This window comes from Dasypus novemcinctus, chromosome 16 (genome assembly GCF_030445035.2).
Source record: "Dasypus novemcinctus isolate mDasNov1 chromosome 16, mDasNov1.1.hap2, whole genome shotgun sequence".
NCBI lineage: Eukaryota > Metazoa > Chordata > Mammalia > Cingulata > Dasypodidae > Dasypus > Dasypus novemcinctus.
In genome coordinates this window covers 36,310,353-36,330,756 of record NC_080688.1, presented here as the reverse complement: position 1 = coordinate 36,330,756, position 20,404 = coordinate 36,310,353, and the positions used below count along the sequence as shown (strand labels likewise).

General features: G+C 37.2%; 1 protein-coding gene and 1 pseudogene across 2 annotated transcripts in view; one reads left to right on the top strand and one right to left on the bottom strand.

Annotated features, from left to right (window-relative positions):
- Nucleotides 1-20,404, top strand: part of ROCK1 (Rho associated coiled-coil containing protein kinase 1) — a 185,687-nt gene that overhangs the window by 158,118 nt on the left and 7,165 nt on the right. For both annotated transcript variants that reach the window (XM_012521871.4, XM_058277515.2), the window contains exons 28-29: nt 10,303-10,373; nt 10,575-10,663. In XM_012521871.4, coding sequence (XP_012377325.2) covers nt 10,303-10,373; nt 10,575-10,663 — 160 coding nt within the window. The remainder of the gene's footprint in view (nt 1-10,302; nt 10,374-10,574; nt 10,664-20,404) is intronic.
- LOC139436676 (F-box only protein 8 pseudogene) lies at nt 11,532-12,085 on the bottom strand (annotated as a pseudogene).

Here is a 20,404-nt window from a genome sequence, read left to right as displayed (position 1 = left end):
AACTCTCTTTTTATGTCTTTTTTCCAGTGGAGAAGCATTCATTTTATAGTTAATTGTTGTGTAAGCTATAGTATATTTTGTCTTTTAGCAGAGTTGACCAGTACACATTTATCACAGGTTCAATTTAGAAATGAAGTCAATAGGTCATAAAAACTGAAACATGTGTTACAAATTTTAAGTGCACATATTTACTTATATTAGATATATTACACATTCTTAGTTAATTGTTTTGGAAGCTTATTATTATGGTAGTAACTTGAAAACAGAGTTTAATTGGCAGTCTTTCCTAAATAACATGTGAGTAGAAAGATATTTATGATATGGCATGTTTGATACTATAGGGATTCTGTTTTAACAAATATTACTTTTTTTGAGAATGAGATATGAGAAACTTGAAAGACTATTTAGAAAATTATACACTATATATCTTGGTCAAGAAAGTGGAACTCAATGTGGGATCGAATTCAGCTCTTAATTGTATACCATGATCCCTGCCCTCGTTCTTTTGTGGCTAAACTAGCCCAAGATGAGGTATCTGGGAAGAGTACAAAGGAGAAATATTTCTTACTCCAATGGTCAAAGGATTCCTTCTGTTTTACTCTTTTTGGCTATCTTAAACCTCTTGAGGAGCTTGTAAATATACATTCTTATCAGAGGATCACTTTGGATTTAACAAGAACCTCTAGCTCCAGTCTAACTCCAGCTGTTGTCGGAACATCTTTCTAAAGTTAGATTTAATCACCAGTAAGAGTATGAGTTCAAGGGATGTTTGGTTACATTCTTTCAGTTGTTGAACTGAAATTGTAGTTTTGATTCCCTCTTCATTAACCCCTAGATATTTCTAGAGTTATTTCATGGAGAGATTCTTACTCTATTTAGTGTTGGTTAAATACCGAAGCCAGGTTCTTTGTCTTTATGATACCCACTTCCCTTTAACTTTGTTTATAAGTGTACTGAGGAAGTCACAGATACACGCTTAGCTGCCATCTCCCAGATTTCACCTACCCTCCTTCCCCTGCTACTATTTTGCCGTGATATTTTAGTCTTTTTCCATTCCACATCCCTTGGGATATTTTAGGTCTAATAACCAGTCATTAAACTCAGAACCAGTAACAAGCAGCCCCAGATGCTTATCAGAGTAGGAAATTTTCAGTTGCCCCCCGCCCCACCACCACCTCCGGGATAAATAAATATACATCTCAGGCAACACAGACTTGTCCTTCTCTATTGTGAAGTGAGGCGAAAGGAGCTGCTGCCCAAGCAGTTTGGCCTTCTGAGAGACCAGCCATTATGGGACCTCTTCCTCTGCTCTTTGGGACCCTTTGTGCTGTGTCATTTGTACAAGTTTCTATTGTGCCTGAGCCTATGTTCCCACAACATACCATGTAGCAACTCACTCCATAACTATTTCATAGTCTTTGGTGATACTTTTTAGAAGATATGAATTGAAAGGTGGGGTTGGTGGGACCTCTAGAGTAGAGGAAGCCGATGAGGTTTTTTCCACCACCCTGGCATATTCAGGATGGCTAAAGTCAAAGGATTATCAAATGGTTTTATTGGCAGACCTTCAGATCCACTCAGATTTTTAAACTCTGACCTAAATGTCTCTTTAGCATTCAGTTAGGAAATATTTCTACTGGCTCAATTCTGAGTATATTACTTAGAATAGCTACGTATTTGAGGGTTTATTTGTTTGTTTGTTTAAGGTTTTCAAAGTCCAAACCACCTGAGAGAAAATTTTAAAAGATGGCTATTCTCTAATGAGAACAGTTAAGTATTTCCTTCCCTGTTGCTGTGTTCTTAAGCTTGAATTTTTACAAAGATTTCTGTGATGCTTTTGGCATTCATATTAGAAATAAAAATTAATAATCTTTATCAAAAATGTTATTTTACCCCTGTGTGTGACCTATTTTGCTAATAAGCTGAAAATCTATATTACAATCTATTTATTACATGCTTGAAAATGGCTCCCTGGTGAAAATTAAGGTTTTGCAGTCATATCTAGTAGAAATTGTTCTAAAAATTGGATATTTATTATTTCCCCCCATATAATAAACTTTATTTATAGAGAAGTATTAGATTGCATAAAAGATACATTAAAAGTATAGAGGATTCATATACCACACTCCCTTCCCCCTCCCACATTTTCCCCTATTAACATCTTACATTATTGTGGTACATTTGCTAAAATTGATAAGGAAATATTAAAGCATCGCTACTAACCAAGGTCTATAGTTTACATCATGTTTTACATTTTGCACTGTACAGTTTTATAGGATTTGACAAAATATATAATGGCCTGTTGCCATTATTGCAATATCAGGCAGAACAATTCTCATATCCTAAAAATGCCCTATGTTCCACCTATTCTTCCCTCCCCCTCACCTCAGAACTTCTGGTAACCACTATTTTTATATCAGTGTTACAAGTTCTCCTGTTACTACAATAATAAGTCTGCTTTGATCTGTGGTTGCATTCCCCCCTTATGTTTGTTCCTTCCTAAATCTTGAGCACCTGGAGATGGTAATGCCCAGTTTGAGTGAAGGGGCTTCATTAGTCAGCCAAAGGGGTGCTGATGCAAAATACCAGAAATTGGTTGGTTTTTATAAAGGGTATTTATTTGGGGTAGGAGCTTACAGATACTAGGCCATAAAGCATAAGTTACTTTCCTTACCAAAGTCTATTTTCACATGTTGAAATAAGATAGCTACCAATGTCCATAAGGACTCAGGCTTCCTGGGTTCGCCTTTCCAGGGTCTTGCTTCTCTCTGGGTTCAGGATTCCTCTCTTCCTAGGGCTTGCTTCTTCCTGGGCTCAGGGTTCCTCTTTTCCTGGGGTTTGCTTCTCTTTCCTCTGTGAGTGTACTTCCTGGGGCTCCAGCTTAAGGCTTCAACATCAGACTTCAACATCAAAACCCCAACATCAAAAACCCCAACTTTAAAAACCCTCAACTCTGTCCTTTGCCATACCTCTTATCTGAGACTCCCCACCCACCAAGGGGTGGGGACTCAACGCCCTAATGATGTGTCCCAATCAAAGCCCTAATCAGAACTTTATCATGCCCAAGTACAGACCAGATTACAAACATAATCCAATATCTATTTTTCGAATTCGTAACCATGTCAAACTGCTACAGGGGCTTAGATCTTATGGGGCACATGGAAGGAACTGTTTTGCTTGCAGTTGTAGATACTCCTTGTTTTGGGGGATAAGGATTGTCCATTGTCCATTATCATCATTTTGTTATTTGTCCTGGGTAAGTCCAATGAACTGGAGGGTAGGCGTTGGCCACAACTCTGCTAAGATTCAGGGCTTGACTGGCATATGAACAGACTGAAGATTTAAGTCCCTGGGACATATATTTAATGAATATAGTGCTAATGGTATAGCTTCAAATAAAAGTAGTAGAAGAATCATGTGCGGGGAAATTATAAATGAGTCTAACTCTATTACATGGGGGAAATAGATTATCATCTATTCCAAGGTAAGGACCACTGATAGGGTGCTTATTTCTTGAGGTTATGTACCTTACCTATAGTGTCTGGATGTCTCTAGGGCCCTGAGGAGCACCCCCATTTGGGTTTTGTTGACTGTGGCAGTTAGTGCAATCTGCCTGAGACATGCATAAGTGTAATCTCTGACATGCCCTCCCAACTCACTTCAAAATCTCTTAGCCAAAAAACTCTTTTGAATTGAATGTTTCCTCCTTTTGGTCAAGGTATTTTTCTAAATGCATCATTGGTTGGCAGTGATCCCTTTTTGCCAGGGAGGTTCATTCCTAGGAGTCATGTCCCATCCTGGTAGGGAAGGTAGTGAGTTTATTTTCTGAGTTTGGCTTAGAGAGAGGCCACATTTGAGTAACAAGGTAGTTTTCAGGAGATAACTGTTAGGCAATAGTTATTATCAGGCTAAGTTTTGATTTTACAAGAGTAAGATTCATACGTACAAGCATTAATATCATAGGCTTGGCATATTGGTCTGTTTTCCTTCTATTAGGCACTGCCTATGTGAGATTCTTGCCACTCTATTTGAGAATTTAGCAGGACTTTCCAGGATGAGATTTTAATATTTTGTTGGTTATTGTGTGGGTCTCCACCTACTGAGATACCCTATGACAACATGAACACACTCATATTCCATAGAGGCATGTCATAAGTATATTCTTCCCCACACATTCCTCCCCATCACTGACAACTTAACACCAGTGACCCTCCTCTGCCATCGGTACAGAAAGAACACTCCCACAGTTGTATTCTTAACCACCATTCTTGGTCTTCCCAGAGTTCACCAAGCTGCACATTCACCTGTTCCATCCTTCAGCCCTCCACTCAGCATCATGGATGGCCCAGATCCCCTCCACCACCACCCCTGCAACCCTTTCACACTCACACCAGCACCATTCACTCCACTCACATCACTGCACCTCCATCACCCCCATCACCCCCATCCACTACCAAACTGCTAACATCTATCTTATCATAGATTCTGCTCAGATTGAGCATCAGCTCATCGCTTTCTACTCCCTTTCTATACCTTGGTAACCTATCTTCTAGATGCTACCCATGAGTCTGCTCAATAACCTTAGTTCCTATCAGTGAGATCATGCGATATTTGTCCTTTAGTGACTGGCTTATTACTTCACTCAACATAAGGTCTTTGAGGTTCATCCATGTTGTCACATGTGTCAAAACTTCATTCCTTCTTATAGCTGAGTAATACTCCTATTATATGTATCTACCACATTTTGTTTATCCATTCATCTGTTGATAGACACTTGGGTTGTTCCAAATTTTGGCAATTGTAAGGAATGCCGCCATGAGCATTGGTGTGCGTATATCTGTTCACAACCCTGCTTTCAGTTCTTCTGGGTATATTCCTAGTACTAAAATTGCTGGATTATATGGAAATTCTAACTTAGCTTCCTGAGGAACTGTCAAACTGTCCTCCACAGTGGCTGTACCATTCTACATCCCCACCAGCAGTGGATGAGTACTCATGTTCCTCCACATCATCTCCAACACTTGTAGCTTTGTTTTTTTAATAGCAGCCAATCTAGTAGATATAAGATGGTATCTCATAGTAGTTTTGATTTGCATTTCCCTATTAGCTAGTGATGTGGAACATTTTTTCATTGCTTTTTAGAAGCCTTTTGTATTTCCTCTTTGGAAAAATGTCTATTCAAATCTCTTGCCCATTTTTTAAATGAGTTGTTTGTCTTTTTATTATTGAGATGTGAGATTTCTTTATATATGCTGGATATTAGACCCTTATAAGATAAGTGGTTCCCAAATGTCTGCTCCCATTGAGTAAGCTGCCTTTTCATTTTCTTGACAAACTTCTTTGAAGCTCAAAAGTTCTTAATTTTGAAGAGGCCCATTTATCTGTTTTGTTTTGTTTTTCATTGCTCATGCTTTGGGTATAAAGTGTGTGAAACCATTTCCTACCATAAAAGCTCATAGATTCTTCCCAACATTATTTTCTAAGATCTTTATGGTCTTGGCTCTTATATTTAGGTCTTTGATCCATCTTGAGTTAATTTTTATGTAGGGCATGAGATGGTGATCCTTTTTCATTCTTTTGGATACAGATATCCAGTTCTCCCATCACCATTTGTTGAAGAGACTATTCTGTCCCAGTGGAGTGCGTTTGGTAGCCTTGTTGAGTATCCATTGACTGTATATGCACACATCTATATCTGAACTCTCGATTTGGTTTCATTGATCAGTATGTCTATCCTTCTGCCAGTACCATGCAGTTTTTACCCCGATAGCTTTGTATTGTGCTTTAAAGTCAGACAGCATAATTCCTCCAATTTTGTTTTCCTTTTTTCAAGATGTTTTTTGCTATTTGTGGACCTTTTGGATGTTCATTCTTTTTTTCTCTCTCTCTCTCCCCTTCCCCGTGCGCCCCCCCCCCCAGTTGTCTGCCCTCTGTGTGCATTCGCTGTGTGTTCTTTTGTGTCCGCTTGTGTCAGCGGCACCCAGAATCTGTGCCTCATTTTTGTTGCATCATCTTGCTGCGTCAGCTCTCTGTGTGTGCGGCACCATTCTTGGGCAGGCAGGCTGCACTTTTCTTTCACGCTGGGCGGTTCTCCTTACGGGGCGCACTCCTTGAGCATGGAGCTCCCCTACGCAAGAGATACCCCTGCGTGGCACGGCACTACTTGCATGCATTAGCACTGTGCATGGGCCAGCTCCACATGGGACAAGGAGGCCCGGGGTTTGAACCGTGGACCTCCCATTTGGTAGATGGATACCCTAACCACTGGGCCAAGTCCACTTCCCTGAAGTTCTTGAAATCATTTTTTTTTAAGATTTATTTATTTATTTCTCTCTCCTTTTCCCCCCGCCCCAGTTATCTGTTCTCTGTGTCTATTTGCTGTGTGTTCTTTGTCTGTTTCTGTTGTTGTCAGCAGCACAGGAATCTGTGTTTCTTTTTGTTGCATCATCTTGCTGTGTCAGCTTTCCGTGTGTGCGGCGCCATTCCTGGGCAGGCTGCACTTTCTTTCACGCTGGGTGGCTCTTCTTATGGGGCGCACTCCTTGCACATGGGGCTCCCCTACTCGGGGGACACCCCTGCGTGGCAGGGCATTCCTTGCATGCATCAGCACTGCTCATGGGCCAGCTCTACACGGGTCAAGGAGGCCCGAGGTTTGAACCGTGAACTTCTCATGTAGTAAATGGATGCCCTAACCACTGGGCCAAGTCCACTTCCCTAATTTTTTTTTTTTTAAGATTTATTTATGTGTCTCCCCTTCTCCCCCACACCCAGCCATTGTCTGCTTTCTGTGTCCATTCACTGTGTATTGTTCTGCGTCCGCTTGCATTATCCTGTGGCACTGGGAAACTGCGTCTCCTTTTCATTGCGTCATCTTGCTGCATCAGCTCTCCATGTGTGCGGTGCCACTCCTGGGCAGGCTGCACTTTTTTTTTTCCCATGCAGGATGGCTCTCCTTGTGGGGTGCGCTACTTGCGCATGGGGGACCCCTCTGTGAGGACGCCCCTGCATGGCACGGCAGTGCTTGCGCGTGGCAGCAGCACTGCGCATGGGCCAGCTTACCGCATGGGTCAGGAGGCCCTGGGGATCAAACCCTAGACCCTCCATATGGTAGGCGGATAATCTATCAGTTGAGCCATGTCTGCTTCCCTTGAAATCACTTCATTCTCTTAATTCTTCTATGTCTCCATCCTCCCTTTGGTTCTGTGACAGGTTGTGACCTAGCACACTATAAATATAGGCATTACCCTTAGGCTTGCTTGTTCCCTAGATGTGAAAAGAGACACTCATTAATGTGATAACTGTTCTCCCTTTCCTCATTCTCTCTCTTTCATCCTTTTGGAACTGTCGACCTAAAAATCTGAAAAGAATGTAAAGTAGATGAAGCACTAGGAGAAACACTAGATGTCAGCGTTCTATTAATATTCATTATCGCTTATGGATTATCTGTATCATTCTCTTTTTCCGTCCTACTTGATCTCAGGCTATGTAAATTACAGCTGAAAGTTATGGATTTCTTGGTGTGTTTCCAAGTATTTGAGTATTTCTAGCCTTGCTCAAATCAAATCAGTGATTTGGAAGCAGTCAACTGCATCTGAATTCTTGTACATTTGTTTTATTTTTTTTTGGTACCATTTGATTATAATTAAAATATTTTGGTACAATTCTCTAGCTCTGTTTCTTAAGCAATTATGTGGTATATCCAAGTAAAGTTTTTAAGGGGTTAGCTTTGAAGTTTAAATTGGCTATAATGGATATTAATGTATATACAATTAGCCCCTCTATCTGTGTGAACTGGGTAAAGGAATCATTTGACGATATCCAGTAATACATATACAATTTTTTGTAAGTTGAAGTTGCTTTACAAATATATAAAATCTGGAGGCAAGTTGTTTTTATATTTCTTAGCATGTTATTGATAGTAATAAAGGCTTGGAAGACTTCTCTGAAGAAGCTGATTTTTATGTTTGTGATGTGAAAGATGGAATTTAGAGAACTGTATCTTTACATTGTCACTTAGGTCACTAGTGATCATGGTTTTAAAGGAGATCTTTTTATAAAAAGAACTGATGATGATATTAACTTGCCTTCAAGATAGGAATAGGGAAAAGAAATAGGGGAGAAACATATTTTTTTATCTGTCATCACTGAGCTTACTTCAGCTGCTTCTGTGAGGGAGTTCATTAGGAGGAAAAAGTAATTAAAATTTTGTCCCATAATGTTATTGATTTAAATTGGAAAAACCTTCACATATCTTCAGCACCTTTATTTGAGTTCTAGATTCCTTAATTTAATTTAAATTTGAGCAGATAAAAAAGTTGGGCTTATTTGGTTCATAAAATGTCTTTTTTATATAAAATGTCCGTAGGAACACTGAAATGACCTAAATTTTAACTTCACATTGACATAAAGTCATGAATACAATAACTCACTGAAAATTTATTAAAGAAAACACTGACAATTTTCAGAAAGCATAAATATTTTTGGCATTTATTCTCTTAGAAAAATAACTGAGAGGGGGTTGTTTTGGTATATACAATTTTACGTATATGTCAAGATTTTAATGGCTTTCACATGTTTTGATTTTCAGTGAGTAATTGCTGATATTAAATAGACATAGGAATATCATCAGATATTAAGATTACTTTTCATTCTAACTATTGTCCAAGAACCTAGTCTGGAAGATGCCATTAGGTATACAAAATGAGTCCCCTCTCTCACAGAACTTACCAATGAACTACATAAGGAAACAAAATAATTATTAATGAACTAAATAGTAACTAAGAAAACAAAAGTTGAGAGAAGGGGGGATCATTTTGAACTTGAGATATGTCATTGCTTCCACACAAGCAAAGGTGTGGAGGCCTTAAGTACATGGCAGAAGTTAGAATAGAAGGGACATTTCAGGGACAACCTGCAAAGGTTGTTTGGGGCTGTAATACTGTTATACTTAGAAATTAGAATGAGTAGGTTTGAATCCTAGAGTTTCCACAGTTACTAATAAAGTATCCTTGGACAAGTCAGTACACCTTGGCAAGCCTTATTCTCTTCATTTGTAAATGGAGGGTGAAGTAAAACCTATGTTGTAGGATTATACATAGGGTTATGTATGAGATACTGTTTGTAAAGCACTTGATAAATAACAGTCAGTAAATGTTTTCTTATGTAATTATTGTAAGACCGAGCTTTATAGCTTTTAAGTTATGTAGACAGGGGCAATATATTTATTCATGCTAGGGTCATGATTTGAGCCATTGTGTAATCTGTCACATTGTAGCATTTTCTTTAAAATTGACTTCTTTTCTATTCTTTGTGTTATAAGATAGATTTGGAAAATGCTTATTTTGAGTAGATATTCTTATTGCCAACCTGATATAAAATAGTCATTTCTAATGGAATCATCTCCCCCCACATATTTTTATAATAAACATTAATGGTATATAAATAGTAGTAATAGTAATTATGAAATACCTTAGTCAAATTACTCAAGGAACTTCTGGTATATACAAACTAGTTGAAGTATTAGCAGCTGACAAGCTGAATCTATGTGCTTTCTCTGTTTATTAAATTCTGGTACCACAAAGCCAAAGTAAAAGGCTTTACACCTCTAGTTTGAGAGGAATTGTAATTGGACTTACTACTAGAATTAAGTATCCTCCTCAAACCAAATTTGGACATCTTTGTTGCTAATGTTATGACTGTTTTACCAAAAAGTTTTATCAGAATATTATCCTGAGAAAACAAATAAAATAAATGCTTGTCTCTTATTCTTTATATCTAGTTGATTCTGCCTGCATTCCTTATTTATTTATCTTCTATTCTTGTCTTCTGTGAGTAATAGGACACTTCTGTACTTTTGCTTGCTCTTTCTTGTGTAAACCATGGCTCTGATTTGTTCTACTTGCTGCATAATTTTTTTATACCCTTTTCCTTTTTTATTTTTTTATTTTTGCTAAGTGTTTTTATATATGAATGTTAAATAGTATTTAAAGTCATCTATGTCATATCCCATTTAAGCTGCAATCCATTCCAGTCTTGCCTGGCTCTTAAGGGTATTGTTACTTCATACTTTTATAATTGAGTACTAAATGTTAATTTTATGGGAAAAGTGGCTTGAATTTTTTTTCTGCAGTATTTGTATGGCCATTAAAGTTAATTTGTGATTGAAGCATGAAAGAGCAAATTATAGCACTTATTCATTTAGCTGTGTTCAAATGCCTGTTGCTGCATGCTGTCAGAAACTTATGATATTTTCCCCTTTTGTTACCATTTAAGATTGAATAGTATATATTCTTATTATTGTAGAGTCAAGAATTGAAGGTTGGCTTTCAATACCAAATAGAGGAAATATCAAAAGATATGGCTGGAAGAAACAGGTATCATATGCCTTTCCTAATTGGTATCTTGTACATTTTGTTTTAAAGCATAGAACTTATATTGATTAATTGCTGTATTATTAGCACAGAGTTTAGATTAATGACAATATAATCTAGACATAAATGACAAATAACGTGTTTATCACTTTGAACCAAGTTAGTATTGCTCTTATAACTCCTCTCCCTTTTTTCTCATTTCAGTATGTTGTGGTAAGCAGCAAAAAAATTTTATTTTATAATGATGAACAAGATAAAGAGCAATCCAGTCCATCTATGGTATTGGACATAGAGTAAGTTGCCTTTGATTGAATTTTAAGTCTATTGAGGTTAATTAATGATAATTATTTTTAGACTTTTAATTAAAAGAGGCAGCCATTTACAATTTAGTGTATGTTTCATGTGATTTAAACAGTTACCTACTTTAATTTTTCTTAATCAATTAACTTTATATTAAATCTTTAGTAAAATGTGAGAGGTAAAAAAATTTTTACTTATATATTTGGTTCATGTATTCCACAGATAATTTATTTTTTTAAGATAAAAGGAAAAATTTTAGTTGAAATTTTTACAATAAAATAATTATAAATCTCTTTATAGTTAAATATGTACACATTACTTGGTATTGTATAAAAGAATGGAACTGGGTAAAGTTTTTCAGGCAAATCTAATACACAAATACACCATCTTTTAGAGCATCATGCCAGCTAAACATTCTTAAATTGCTATATCAGACAATGGCTCTGCTTTGCATAAAACACGGTAAGTAAAATTAAGAATAATTCTGCAAAATTCTTCAGTTCCCCAAGGAAATTACTAAAAGAGAAAACAGTAAAAGAAATAAAGGTCGTATGCTCAAGTTTGATTGTGTGTAGAGGCTAGAATGGCTAGCGCTAATGTAATCTTCATATCTACTAGAAACAAGTCCTTGGGTAATTTTAGTTTGAATAAAGTTGAAGTCCTAGTACTTGTGCTTTTATGCAGCCACATGGCCAGTAAGGTAGATGTTGTCATAAAGGTACCCTACAAAATCTTCACTAATGTTTTGAGCAGCATGACAGGTATTTTGAATATATTTTTTAATATATTCTGAATATATTCTCTTAACATTTTAGTCTTCACATGAGGGCTATTGAGATCAGTGAAAAGTAGAATCAAAAATTAGTCCAATTTCTTCCATTTTAGTGTTCTTGAACAGAAGATAAACATTGCCATTTCCTTTGGTAAATCATCTCGTATACCCTTGGATATAAAGTATCTCACTCCCTCATCTGGGTTGGCATTGAAGGTGAAACTGCCTTCATCCAGCTGTATATACAATTTGCTAAAAGAAAATCCTAGAAGTGGGTTCTTATTGTATACGGAACAGTGACCCTAGGTGGATTTGCACAGCCCTTGCCAGAGAAGTTCATTATTAGCAAGATCTAAACACATGAAGCCACGCAGAGGTCAATTGCATTCAGATAGCACAAGATGATAAAGCTCAGACCAGGAGGCAACTTTTCCAAGTGAATAAATCTTCCATTCTTTAGGTGTCCTTGACTTCAAAAGATGATCTATAATCCATGCCTTCTTGGCCTTGTTTACAAGGATAGGTGGTAGATATGTTGCTTGCAGACATTCTCCTGCTGTGCTTTGGTGAGGTGGCCTGGCTCACTACAGCTTTTCTTTTATAGCTGCTCGTTTCTGGCCACTCTTCACAGCCCCTGACCCATCCGCAAGCTTGATAAGAAGCTAGCCAAGCAAGTCCAAAAGCCATAGGTCAGGATGTCAGATGGCAGGCCGGAACTCTCTAGCATGGGCTGAAACTGTCCACAGGCGCAGTTTCTTTAAAGACAACTTTTTTATTTCAGCTGTTTAGTGGTTTTGATTTCAGAGAGCATCTCAAAAAGTATAGGATATTTTGGCCATTGTTAAGGAATTAGAAGTGCTTCTGTTCTTCCCTCCTCCCCCTCATGGTTCCCGCATCTGTTTGCTTGTTGTTTGCACTCATTGTTTCTGCTTATTGTCTGCTTGTTGCCTGCTTTTTGTTTGTTTGGGTTGTGTGTGTGTGTGTGTGTGTGTATATGTTTCCTTTTCTTTGGGAGGAACTGGAAACTGAACCTAGGACCTCCCGTGTGGGAGGCAGGTACCCAACTGCTTGAGCCACATCTGTTCCCTGTTCGTTTGTTTTTGCATGTTGTCTGCTCATTGTATGTTTGTCTTCTTTAGGGAGCATGGGGATCCAAGCCCGGGACCTCCCATGTGGAAGTGGGTGCTTGTCTGCTTGAGGCACATCCACTCCCCTCTGTTCTTGTAATCGGTAAAGGAGGTCTATAATAAACATAGATTTTGTTTCCTTGTATTTACTCTAAAAACATTTATTAATCACTGCTGCCTACATTATCTTAAGTACTGTAGAATGTATAAAGATGAATAAGGGGAAGCGGACATGGCTCAACTGATAGAATGTCTTTCTATCATATGGAGGGCCCAGGGTTTGATCCCCAGGGCCTCCTGACCTGTGTGGTAAGCTGGACTACATGCAGTGCTGCTGTGCTCAAGGAGTGCTGTGCCATGCAGGGTCGCCCCGCGTTGGGATGCCCCACGTGCAAGGTAAATATGCCCCACAAGGAGAGCCGCCCCATGTGAAAAAAAGCACAGCCCAGCCAGGAGTGGCACCACACACACAGAGAGCTGATACAGCAAGATGATGCAACAAAAAAGAGATGCAGTTTCCCGGTGCCACCTGACAATGCAAGCTGACACAGAACACACAGAAAACAGACAATGGGGGGGGAATAAATAAAAAATAAATCTATTAAATAAATAAAGATGAGTAAGATGGTTCCATATTTAAGGAGATTATGATCATAATCTGGTAATAAGTTTAGTAAATGCTATTCAAGAGAAATACATACTTAAAATGAAGTATTTCCATTCTTTTGGAATTCAACATTGTGAGCCTCAGTTATAGTAGTAAAAAGAATGTAAAAAGGGGAAGCGGCTGTGGCTCAAACAATTGAGCTCCAGCCTACTACATGGTTCGATTTCTGATGCCTCCTAAAAAAGACAGCACGCTGGCACAGTGGGCATGCGTGATGGACAGGGGCAACAAGCTGACACAATAAGATAATGTAGCAAGAGACAGAAAAAGAAAAAACATGTTGAGAGACACAACAAAAGCAGGAAGCAGAGGTTCCCAGTGCCTCCTAAAGAAGACAAGGAAGATAGTAAGCTGTTAGAACAGGCAGGAATGGCAAGCTGATGCAACATGATGATGCAACAAGAGGTACAAGGTGAAAAACATAATGAGAGACCCAACAAAGCAGGGAACAGAGGTGGCTTAAGCAATTAGATACGTCCCTCCTTTATCGGACATCCTGGGTTTGGTTCCTAGTGCCTCCTAAAGAAACAAGACGAACAGACATAGCAAGTACAAACAATGAGGGGGTGGGAAGAGAAATAAATCTTTTTTTTTTTTTAATGTAAAAAGAATAGCACAAATAGTAGAGAGCACTGGTATTTTATTTACCAGTTTTTGGGGAAAAAGTAGTTGAAATTTAAATGAGCAACTTAAATGCAATAATACATAAACACTATTATGAAAGATACCATCTCGCAACTGTTTAGTTAGAAAACGTTTGCTTTCTATTTGAGGTCTTAAAGACTGCTAGATTGTGTTTTAACTAAGTTAAATACTTTTAGATTGATGAGGGTTTTGTTTTGTTTTGTTTTTTTACCTTTTTATTGAGGTGCAATCTTCATACAGTAATATGCAGAGGTCTTAAGTGTTTAGTTCATTGACTTTTTTTTAACCTGACTCATAAATATGTTTTTCCTTTATTAGAGAAACTGTAGGTTTACAAAACAATCATGTATAAAGTACAGAATGTCCATAAACCGCCCTATTGTTAACAACTACCGTTGATGTGGAACAATTGTTAAAATTGATGTTAACACGTTTTTATAATTCTAATATTAGCAATAGTTCATGTTTTAACTTAGGGTTCGCTGAATAGTGTAGTTCCATAGATTTTTTTTTTTAAATTTTTATTCTATTACTGTATGTACAATTTAACTTCCCCCCTTTTAATTACATTCCCATATAAAGTTCAGGGCTGTTGATTACATGCTATTATCACCTTGTGCTACCATCACCACTATCCATTACCAAATCATTTCATCATTCCAAATAGGAATGCTGTACATTTTAAGCCTTAACTTCCCACCCCATTCCCTGGTAACTTGTATTCTAAAGTCTGACTCTATGAGTTTGCTTATTTTAATTATTTCAAATCAATGAGATCATACAATATCTGTACTTTTATGTCTGGCTTATGTCACCTAATATGATGTCTTCAGGGTTCATCCATATTGTCGCATGTATCAGAACTTCGTTCCTCTAAATGGCTGAATAATATTCCATTGTTTGTATATACACATTTTGTTTAGTCCATTTGCTGGTTGATGGATACTTGACTTGCTTCCAGATTTTGGCGATTGTAAATAATGCTACTAGGAACATCAATGTGTAAATATCTGTTCAAGTCCCTGCTTTCAGTTCTTTGGGGTATGTACCTAGTAGTGGGATTGATGGGTCATATGGTAATAATAAACCTAGCTTTCTGAGGAACCTCCAAACTGTCTTCTACAGCAGCTGTACCATTTTGCATTGCCACCAGCAATGAAAGACTGTTCCTATTTCTCTACATCCTTTCCAACACTTGTTATTTTCAATATTTTTAAGACAGATTTTTTTATTATCTTTTTTCTTAAAGATATATAGATCACACAAAATGTTACATTTAAAAACATAAGAGATTCCCATATACCCCCACTCCCCACCCTTCCTACTCCTCCCACATTAACCACCTCTTTCATCAGTGTGGCGCATTCATGACATTTCATAAATACAGTTTGGAACACTGCTACACAGTATGGATTATAGTTTACACTCTCTCCCAGTCCATTCAGTGGGTTATGGCAGGATATATAATATCCTGCATCTATCCCTGCAGTATCATTCAGGACAACTCCAAGTCCCGAAAATGGCCCCGTATCACACCTGTTCTTCCCTCTCAGTGCCCTCAGCAACTCCCACGGTCACTGTCTCCACATCAGTGATACAGTTTCTTTCATTGCTTGAGTCACAATAATCAATTTTTTTAATAGTCGCCATTTTATTGGGTAGAAATAGTATCTCATTGTGTTTTTTTTAAAACAATTGATTTTATTGATATATGTTAATAAAACATATAATCCACCCAAAGTATGCAACCAACAGTATTTGGTCTAATTACATAGTTGTGCATTCATCAATTATTAGAGCATTTTCATTATTTCAATAAATAATAATAAAAAACAGACAAACATTTCCCTGATGGCTAATGATGTTGAGCATCTTTTCATGTGCTTTCTGGTCATTTGTATATCTTCTTTGGAGATATGTCTATTCAAGTCTTTTACCTATTCTTTAATTGGGCAGTTGGATTTTTTTGTTAAGTTTAAGGATTTCTTTCTATATTTTGGATATTAAACCTTTATTGGATATGTGATTTCCAAATATTTTCTCCCATTGTGTAAGTTTTTGTTTTACTGTCATGATAAAGTCCTGTGGGACACAAAAACAAAAATTTTTTATGAGGTCCTATTTATCTATTTTTCCTTTTGTTTCTTGTGCTTTGGGTGTAAAGTCTGAAAACCATTTCCTAACACAAGGTCCTAAAAATCCTTCCCTACATTGTGTTCTAGGTTTTTGATTACCGTTCCAGTCTCTTTACTAATATTGGTTTGTTGTGATCTTCTTTTTCTTCTTGAATCAAAGTAATAGTTTTGTGTTCCTAAGAATTTGTCCATTTCGTCTAGGTTTTCTAATTTATTGGCATACACTTGTTCATAGTATCCTTTTTTTTTTTGAGAGCAAAGTTTTTTACAAGTAGGCTTATTATTCTATTATACACTTCTTGTTATTCTAGCAATGAAAGAACTTGTATCATAAAGTCAGTGACCAACAGAGGTTCTGAGGGGAGGGAGAGGGAAGAATAGGTGTAACATGAGGGCATTTTTCAGACATTAGAATTGTCCCACATGACTTTGCAGTGGCTGATACAAGCCATTATACATTTTGTCATAACCTATAAAATCATGCGGGGCAGAGTATAAACTATAATGTAAACTATATTCCATGGTTAGTAGCAGTGCTTCGATATGGGTTCATCAATTTGTAACAAATGTATCACACTAATGAAAGTTGTTAATGTGGGAAGGTGTGTGTGTGGGGGGTGTGGCATATAGGAATCCCCTATTTTTTTATATAACATTTATGTAATGTAAAGCTTCATTCACAATTTTTGAAATTTTAAATTTTAAAAATAAGAAAGGAAATATTCTTCGATGACATCCTTGGCCTGAGATTCTTTGCTATAGTCCTTAACAACCACACAACTGCAACCAACCACTTTATGGGATTTCCCCTCTATGTCAGTTTTACAGAGGCCTACCCAGTCCCCTAGTTTCTTGTTAACCTGATTTGATTTGGTGCTCAGCACAAAGGGCCTACATCAATTTGACGTAGTTAGGTTCATCATAGTTGGATGCAAGCACACAAAAATGGGCTTGGCACTTAGTCTAAGGCTTTGTCACCCTCATGGATTCCACGTTCCAGCCATTGTGGACGAGGGCGGTCTTCAAGCAGTGTTAATGTCCATTATACCTCTGCAACAATGCCTTTCTCGGCCATGGTGGTGGTTTACAGGTGGAGTCAAATCTTGAAAGCACCCGAGCCTCCATTTCCACACAAGTGCATGGTGGCAGGGAAAGAGCTTATAGTCCTTTTTATTTCAGTGGGGTTCGTACTAATAGTAATGTCCCCTTTATCATTTCTGATTTTCATTATTTGTGTCCTCTCTCTTTTTTTCTTCGTCTAGCTAAAGGTTTGACAGTTTTATTGTTCTTTTCAAAGATCCAACTTTTGGTTTTGTGGATTCTCTTTTTGTTTTGTTTTGTTTTCTATTTCATTTATCTCCACTCTAATCTTTGTTATTTCCGTCCTTCTGCTCACTTTGGGTTTGGTTTGAACTTTCTTTTTCTAGTTCTTCTAGTTTTGAAGTAAGGTCTCTAGCTCCATGATATGAAATATTTCTTTTTAATGTAAGCATGTAGATATATAAATTTTCTTCTCACCACTACCTTAGCTGCATCCCATAAGTTTTAGAATGTTGTGTTTTCATTTTCATTTGCCTCAAGATATTAACTAATTTTTCTTGTGATTTTCTCTTTACCCCATTGGTTGTTTAAGAATATGTTGTTTAATTTCCACATTATTGTGAATTTTCCATTTCACCATCTGTTTTTCATGTCTAGCTTCATTCTCTTGTAGTTGAAGAATATACGTTATATGATTTCAGATTTTTTAAATTTATTGAGACTTGTTTTGTGACCTAACACACAAAACAAACCTAACCTGGAAATGATAAACATGCACTTGAGAAGAATGTGTATTCAGGTTTTATTTGGGGAGGGGGAGGGGGGAAGATGAAGTGTTCTGTATATGTCTCTTAGCTCTGGTTGATTTAGAGTATTGTTCAAGTCTTGTATTTCCTTATTGATCCACTGACTAGATGTCTTATACATTATTGAAAGTGGTATATTAAAGTCTCCCACTGTTAATGTAGAACTGTCTTGTTTCTCCCTTCAAATCTGTCAGTTATTTGCTTCATAATATTTGGGTCTCTGTCTTTAGGTGTATATATATTTATAATTGTTACATCGTTTTTGCTCAATTGTCCTCTTTATCAGTTTTTGTCTTTTATCACTGTTTTTTACTTAAAGTCTATTTTCTCTCATATTAGTATAGCTACCCCTCTCTCTTTTGGTTACTACTTGCATCGTATATTTTTTTTCATTCTTTCATTTTCAGTATACTTATATCTTTAACTTTAAGGTGAGTCTCTTGCAGACAGCATATAGTTGGATCATGCTTTTTCATCCATTCTGTTAATCTCTGCCTTTTACTGGAGAGTTTAATCCATTTACATTTAAAGTCACTCCTGATAATGCAGGACCTTCTTCTGCTATTTTGCTATTTAGCCTTTGAAGTCTATTTTAGTTTGCCAAAAAGCTGCTGATACAAAGAAATGGGTTGGCTTTTTTTTTTTTAAGTGGACTCCCCTGAGTTGGCTCCCTTGTCTTTTTGCTCATTTGTTTTTGCTCGTTGTCTCCTGGTTTTGTTTTTGGATAATTGCTTGTTTTTGCTCATTGTTTGTTTTCTTTAGGAGGCACTGGAATGGGGATCTCCTATGTGGGAGGTAGGGCGCAACTGCTTGAACCACATCTGCTCCCAGGGTTGCCTTTTATAAAGGGGATTTATTTGGGGTAAAAGTTTACAGTTCCAAGTCCAAATTAAGGCACCGTAAGAGGTACTTTCTCAACAAAGTCATCTACTGTTAATCATGTCCAGGCACGTAACAAAGCAACATGACCGCCAATATCTGCCAAGGTCTCAGCTTTCCTCTCTGGGCTCACTGTTTCCCCTTGAGTTGCTCCATGGGCCCAGACTCTTGAGGCTTGGTGCTTAAGCAGTCCTCTGTCCCCTCTTTTACATGGCAAGATCAAGTATGGTGACCTCCTTTTCCTGTGTCTGTGTATCTATTTATATCAGACATAGCAAGAGGGCAGAGACTCAACCTGAGTCATACCTCACTGAAGTAGTCCAGTCAAAAGTCCTAAAGCTGTCTTATCAAGTAATTTAATCAAATTTAGTGCAGTCAAATGGTATCACACCCACAGGAACAGATTAGTTCAAAACCATAATCTTTCTCTTTGGGGGATTAATAAAATAATCTTAAACTGCCACAGAGTCTTATACTTTTTTGTCCCTCAGTTCTTCCATTAATGCCTGCTTTTATATTTATTTGATTTTTGTTTGTACCTTATTGAGTGCCTTGTCTTTTTCTATCTTAATATATTTTTCCTCTATTTTCCTTGTGGTTACTATGGGATTAAAATTTAACATCCTAAATATGTAACAATTATATTTGATTTGATACCAGCTTAACTTCAATAGCATTAACATACACTTTTCCTATACCCCTCTATTCTCCCACCTTTTTTTCTATTTGCTGCCATTTATATCTTTGTCCGTCGTATGTCTGAATCATAAATTTTTCATTACTTTTTATACATTTGCATTAGAAAGTAAGAAGTGGGGTTACATACCAAAAGATACACTATAATGATACTGGCATTTATAATGACCCAAATGGTTACCTTTATTACGGGTCTTCATATCATTATGCCACTTTTTGAGCTACTGTCCTTGTCCTATCCTTTCAGGCTAAAGAACTCCCTTTAGCCTTGTTGTAGAGCAGGTCTACTGGTGATGAACTCCCTCAGCTTTTGTTTATTTGAAAATGTCTTAATCTCTTCCTCATTTTTGAAAGAAAGTCTTGCCAGGTGTAAAATTCTTGGTTAGCAGTTGTCTTCTTTCAGCATTTTAGTTTTTCAATCCACTAGCTTCTCTTGCCTCCATGGTTTCTGATAAGAAATAGGCACTCAGTCTAACTGGGGCTCCCTTGTACATTATACTTTGTTTTTCTCTTGCAGCTTTCAGACTTCTCTCCTTGTCCTTTGCATTCAATAGTGTGATCAGTCTATGATGGGGTGTCTTTTCTTCATGTTTATCCTCTTTGGTCTTCTCTTGGCTTCTTGCACATTGTACATTGATGTCTTTTGCTAAGTTTGGGAAGTTCTTTGTCATCATTTCGTTTACTGTTTCTTCTGCCCCTTTCTGTCTTCCTTCTTCTTCTGGGACTCACATAATGCAGATATTGCTATGATTAATGGTGTCCCAGAGGTGTCTTAGTCTATTTTTGCTTTTTATAATTCTTTGTTCTTTCTGTTCCTCAGCCTGATGCATTTCAAATGATTGTTCTGACAGCTCCAATCTGCTGTTGAAACCCTCCTAGGAATTTTTCATTTCAGTTAATATGGTCTTTTCTAATTTTTCTTGTAATTTTTTTTTTTTACCTATACGTTATTTAGTCATGTTATTT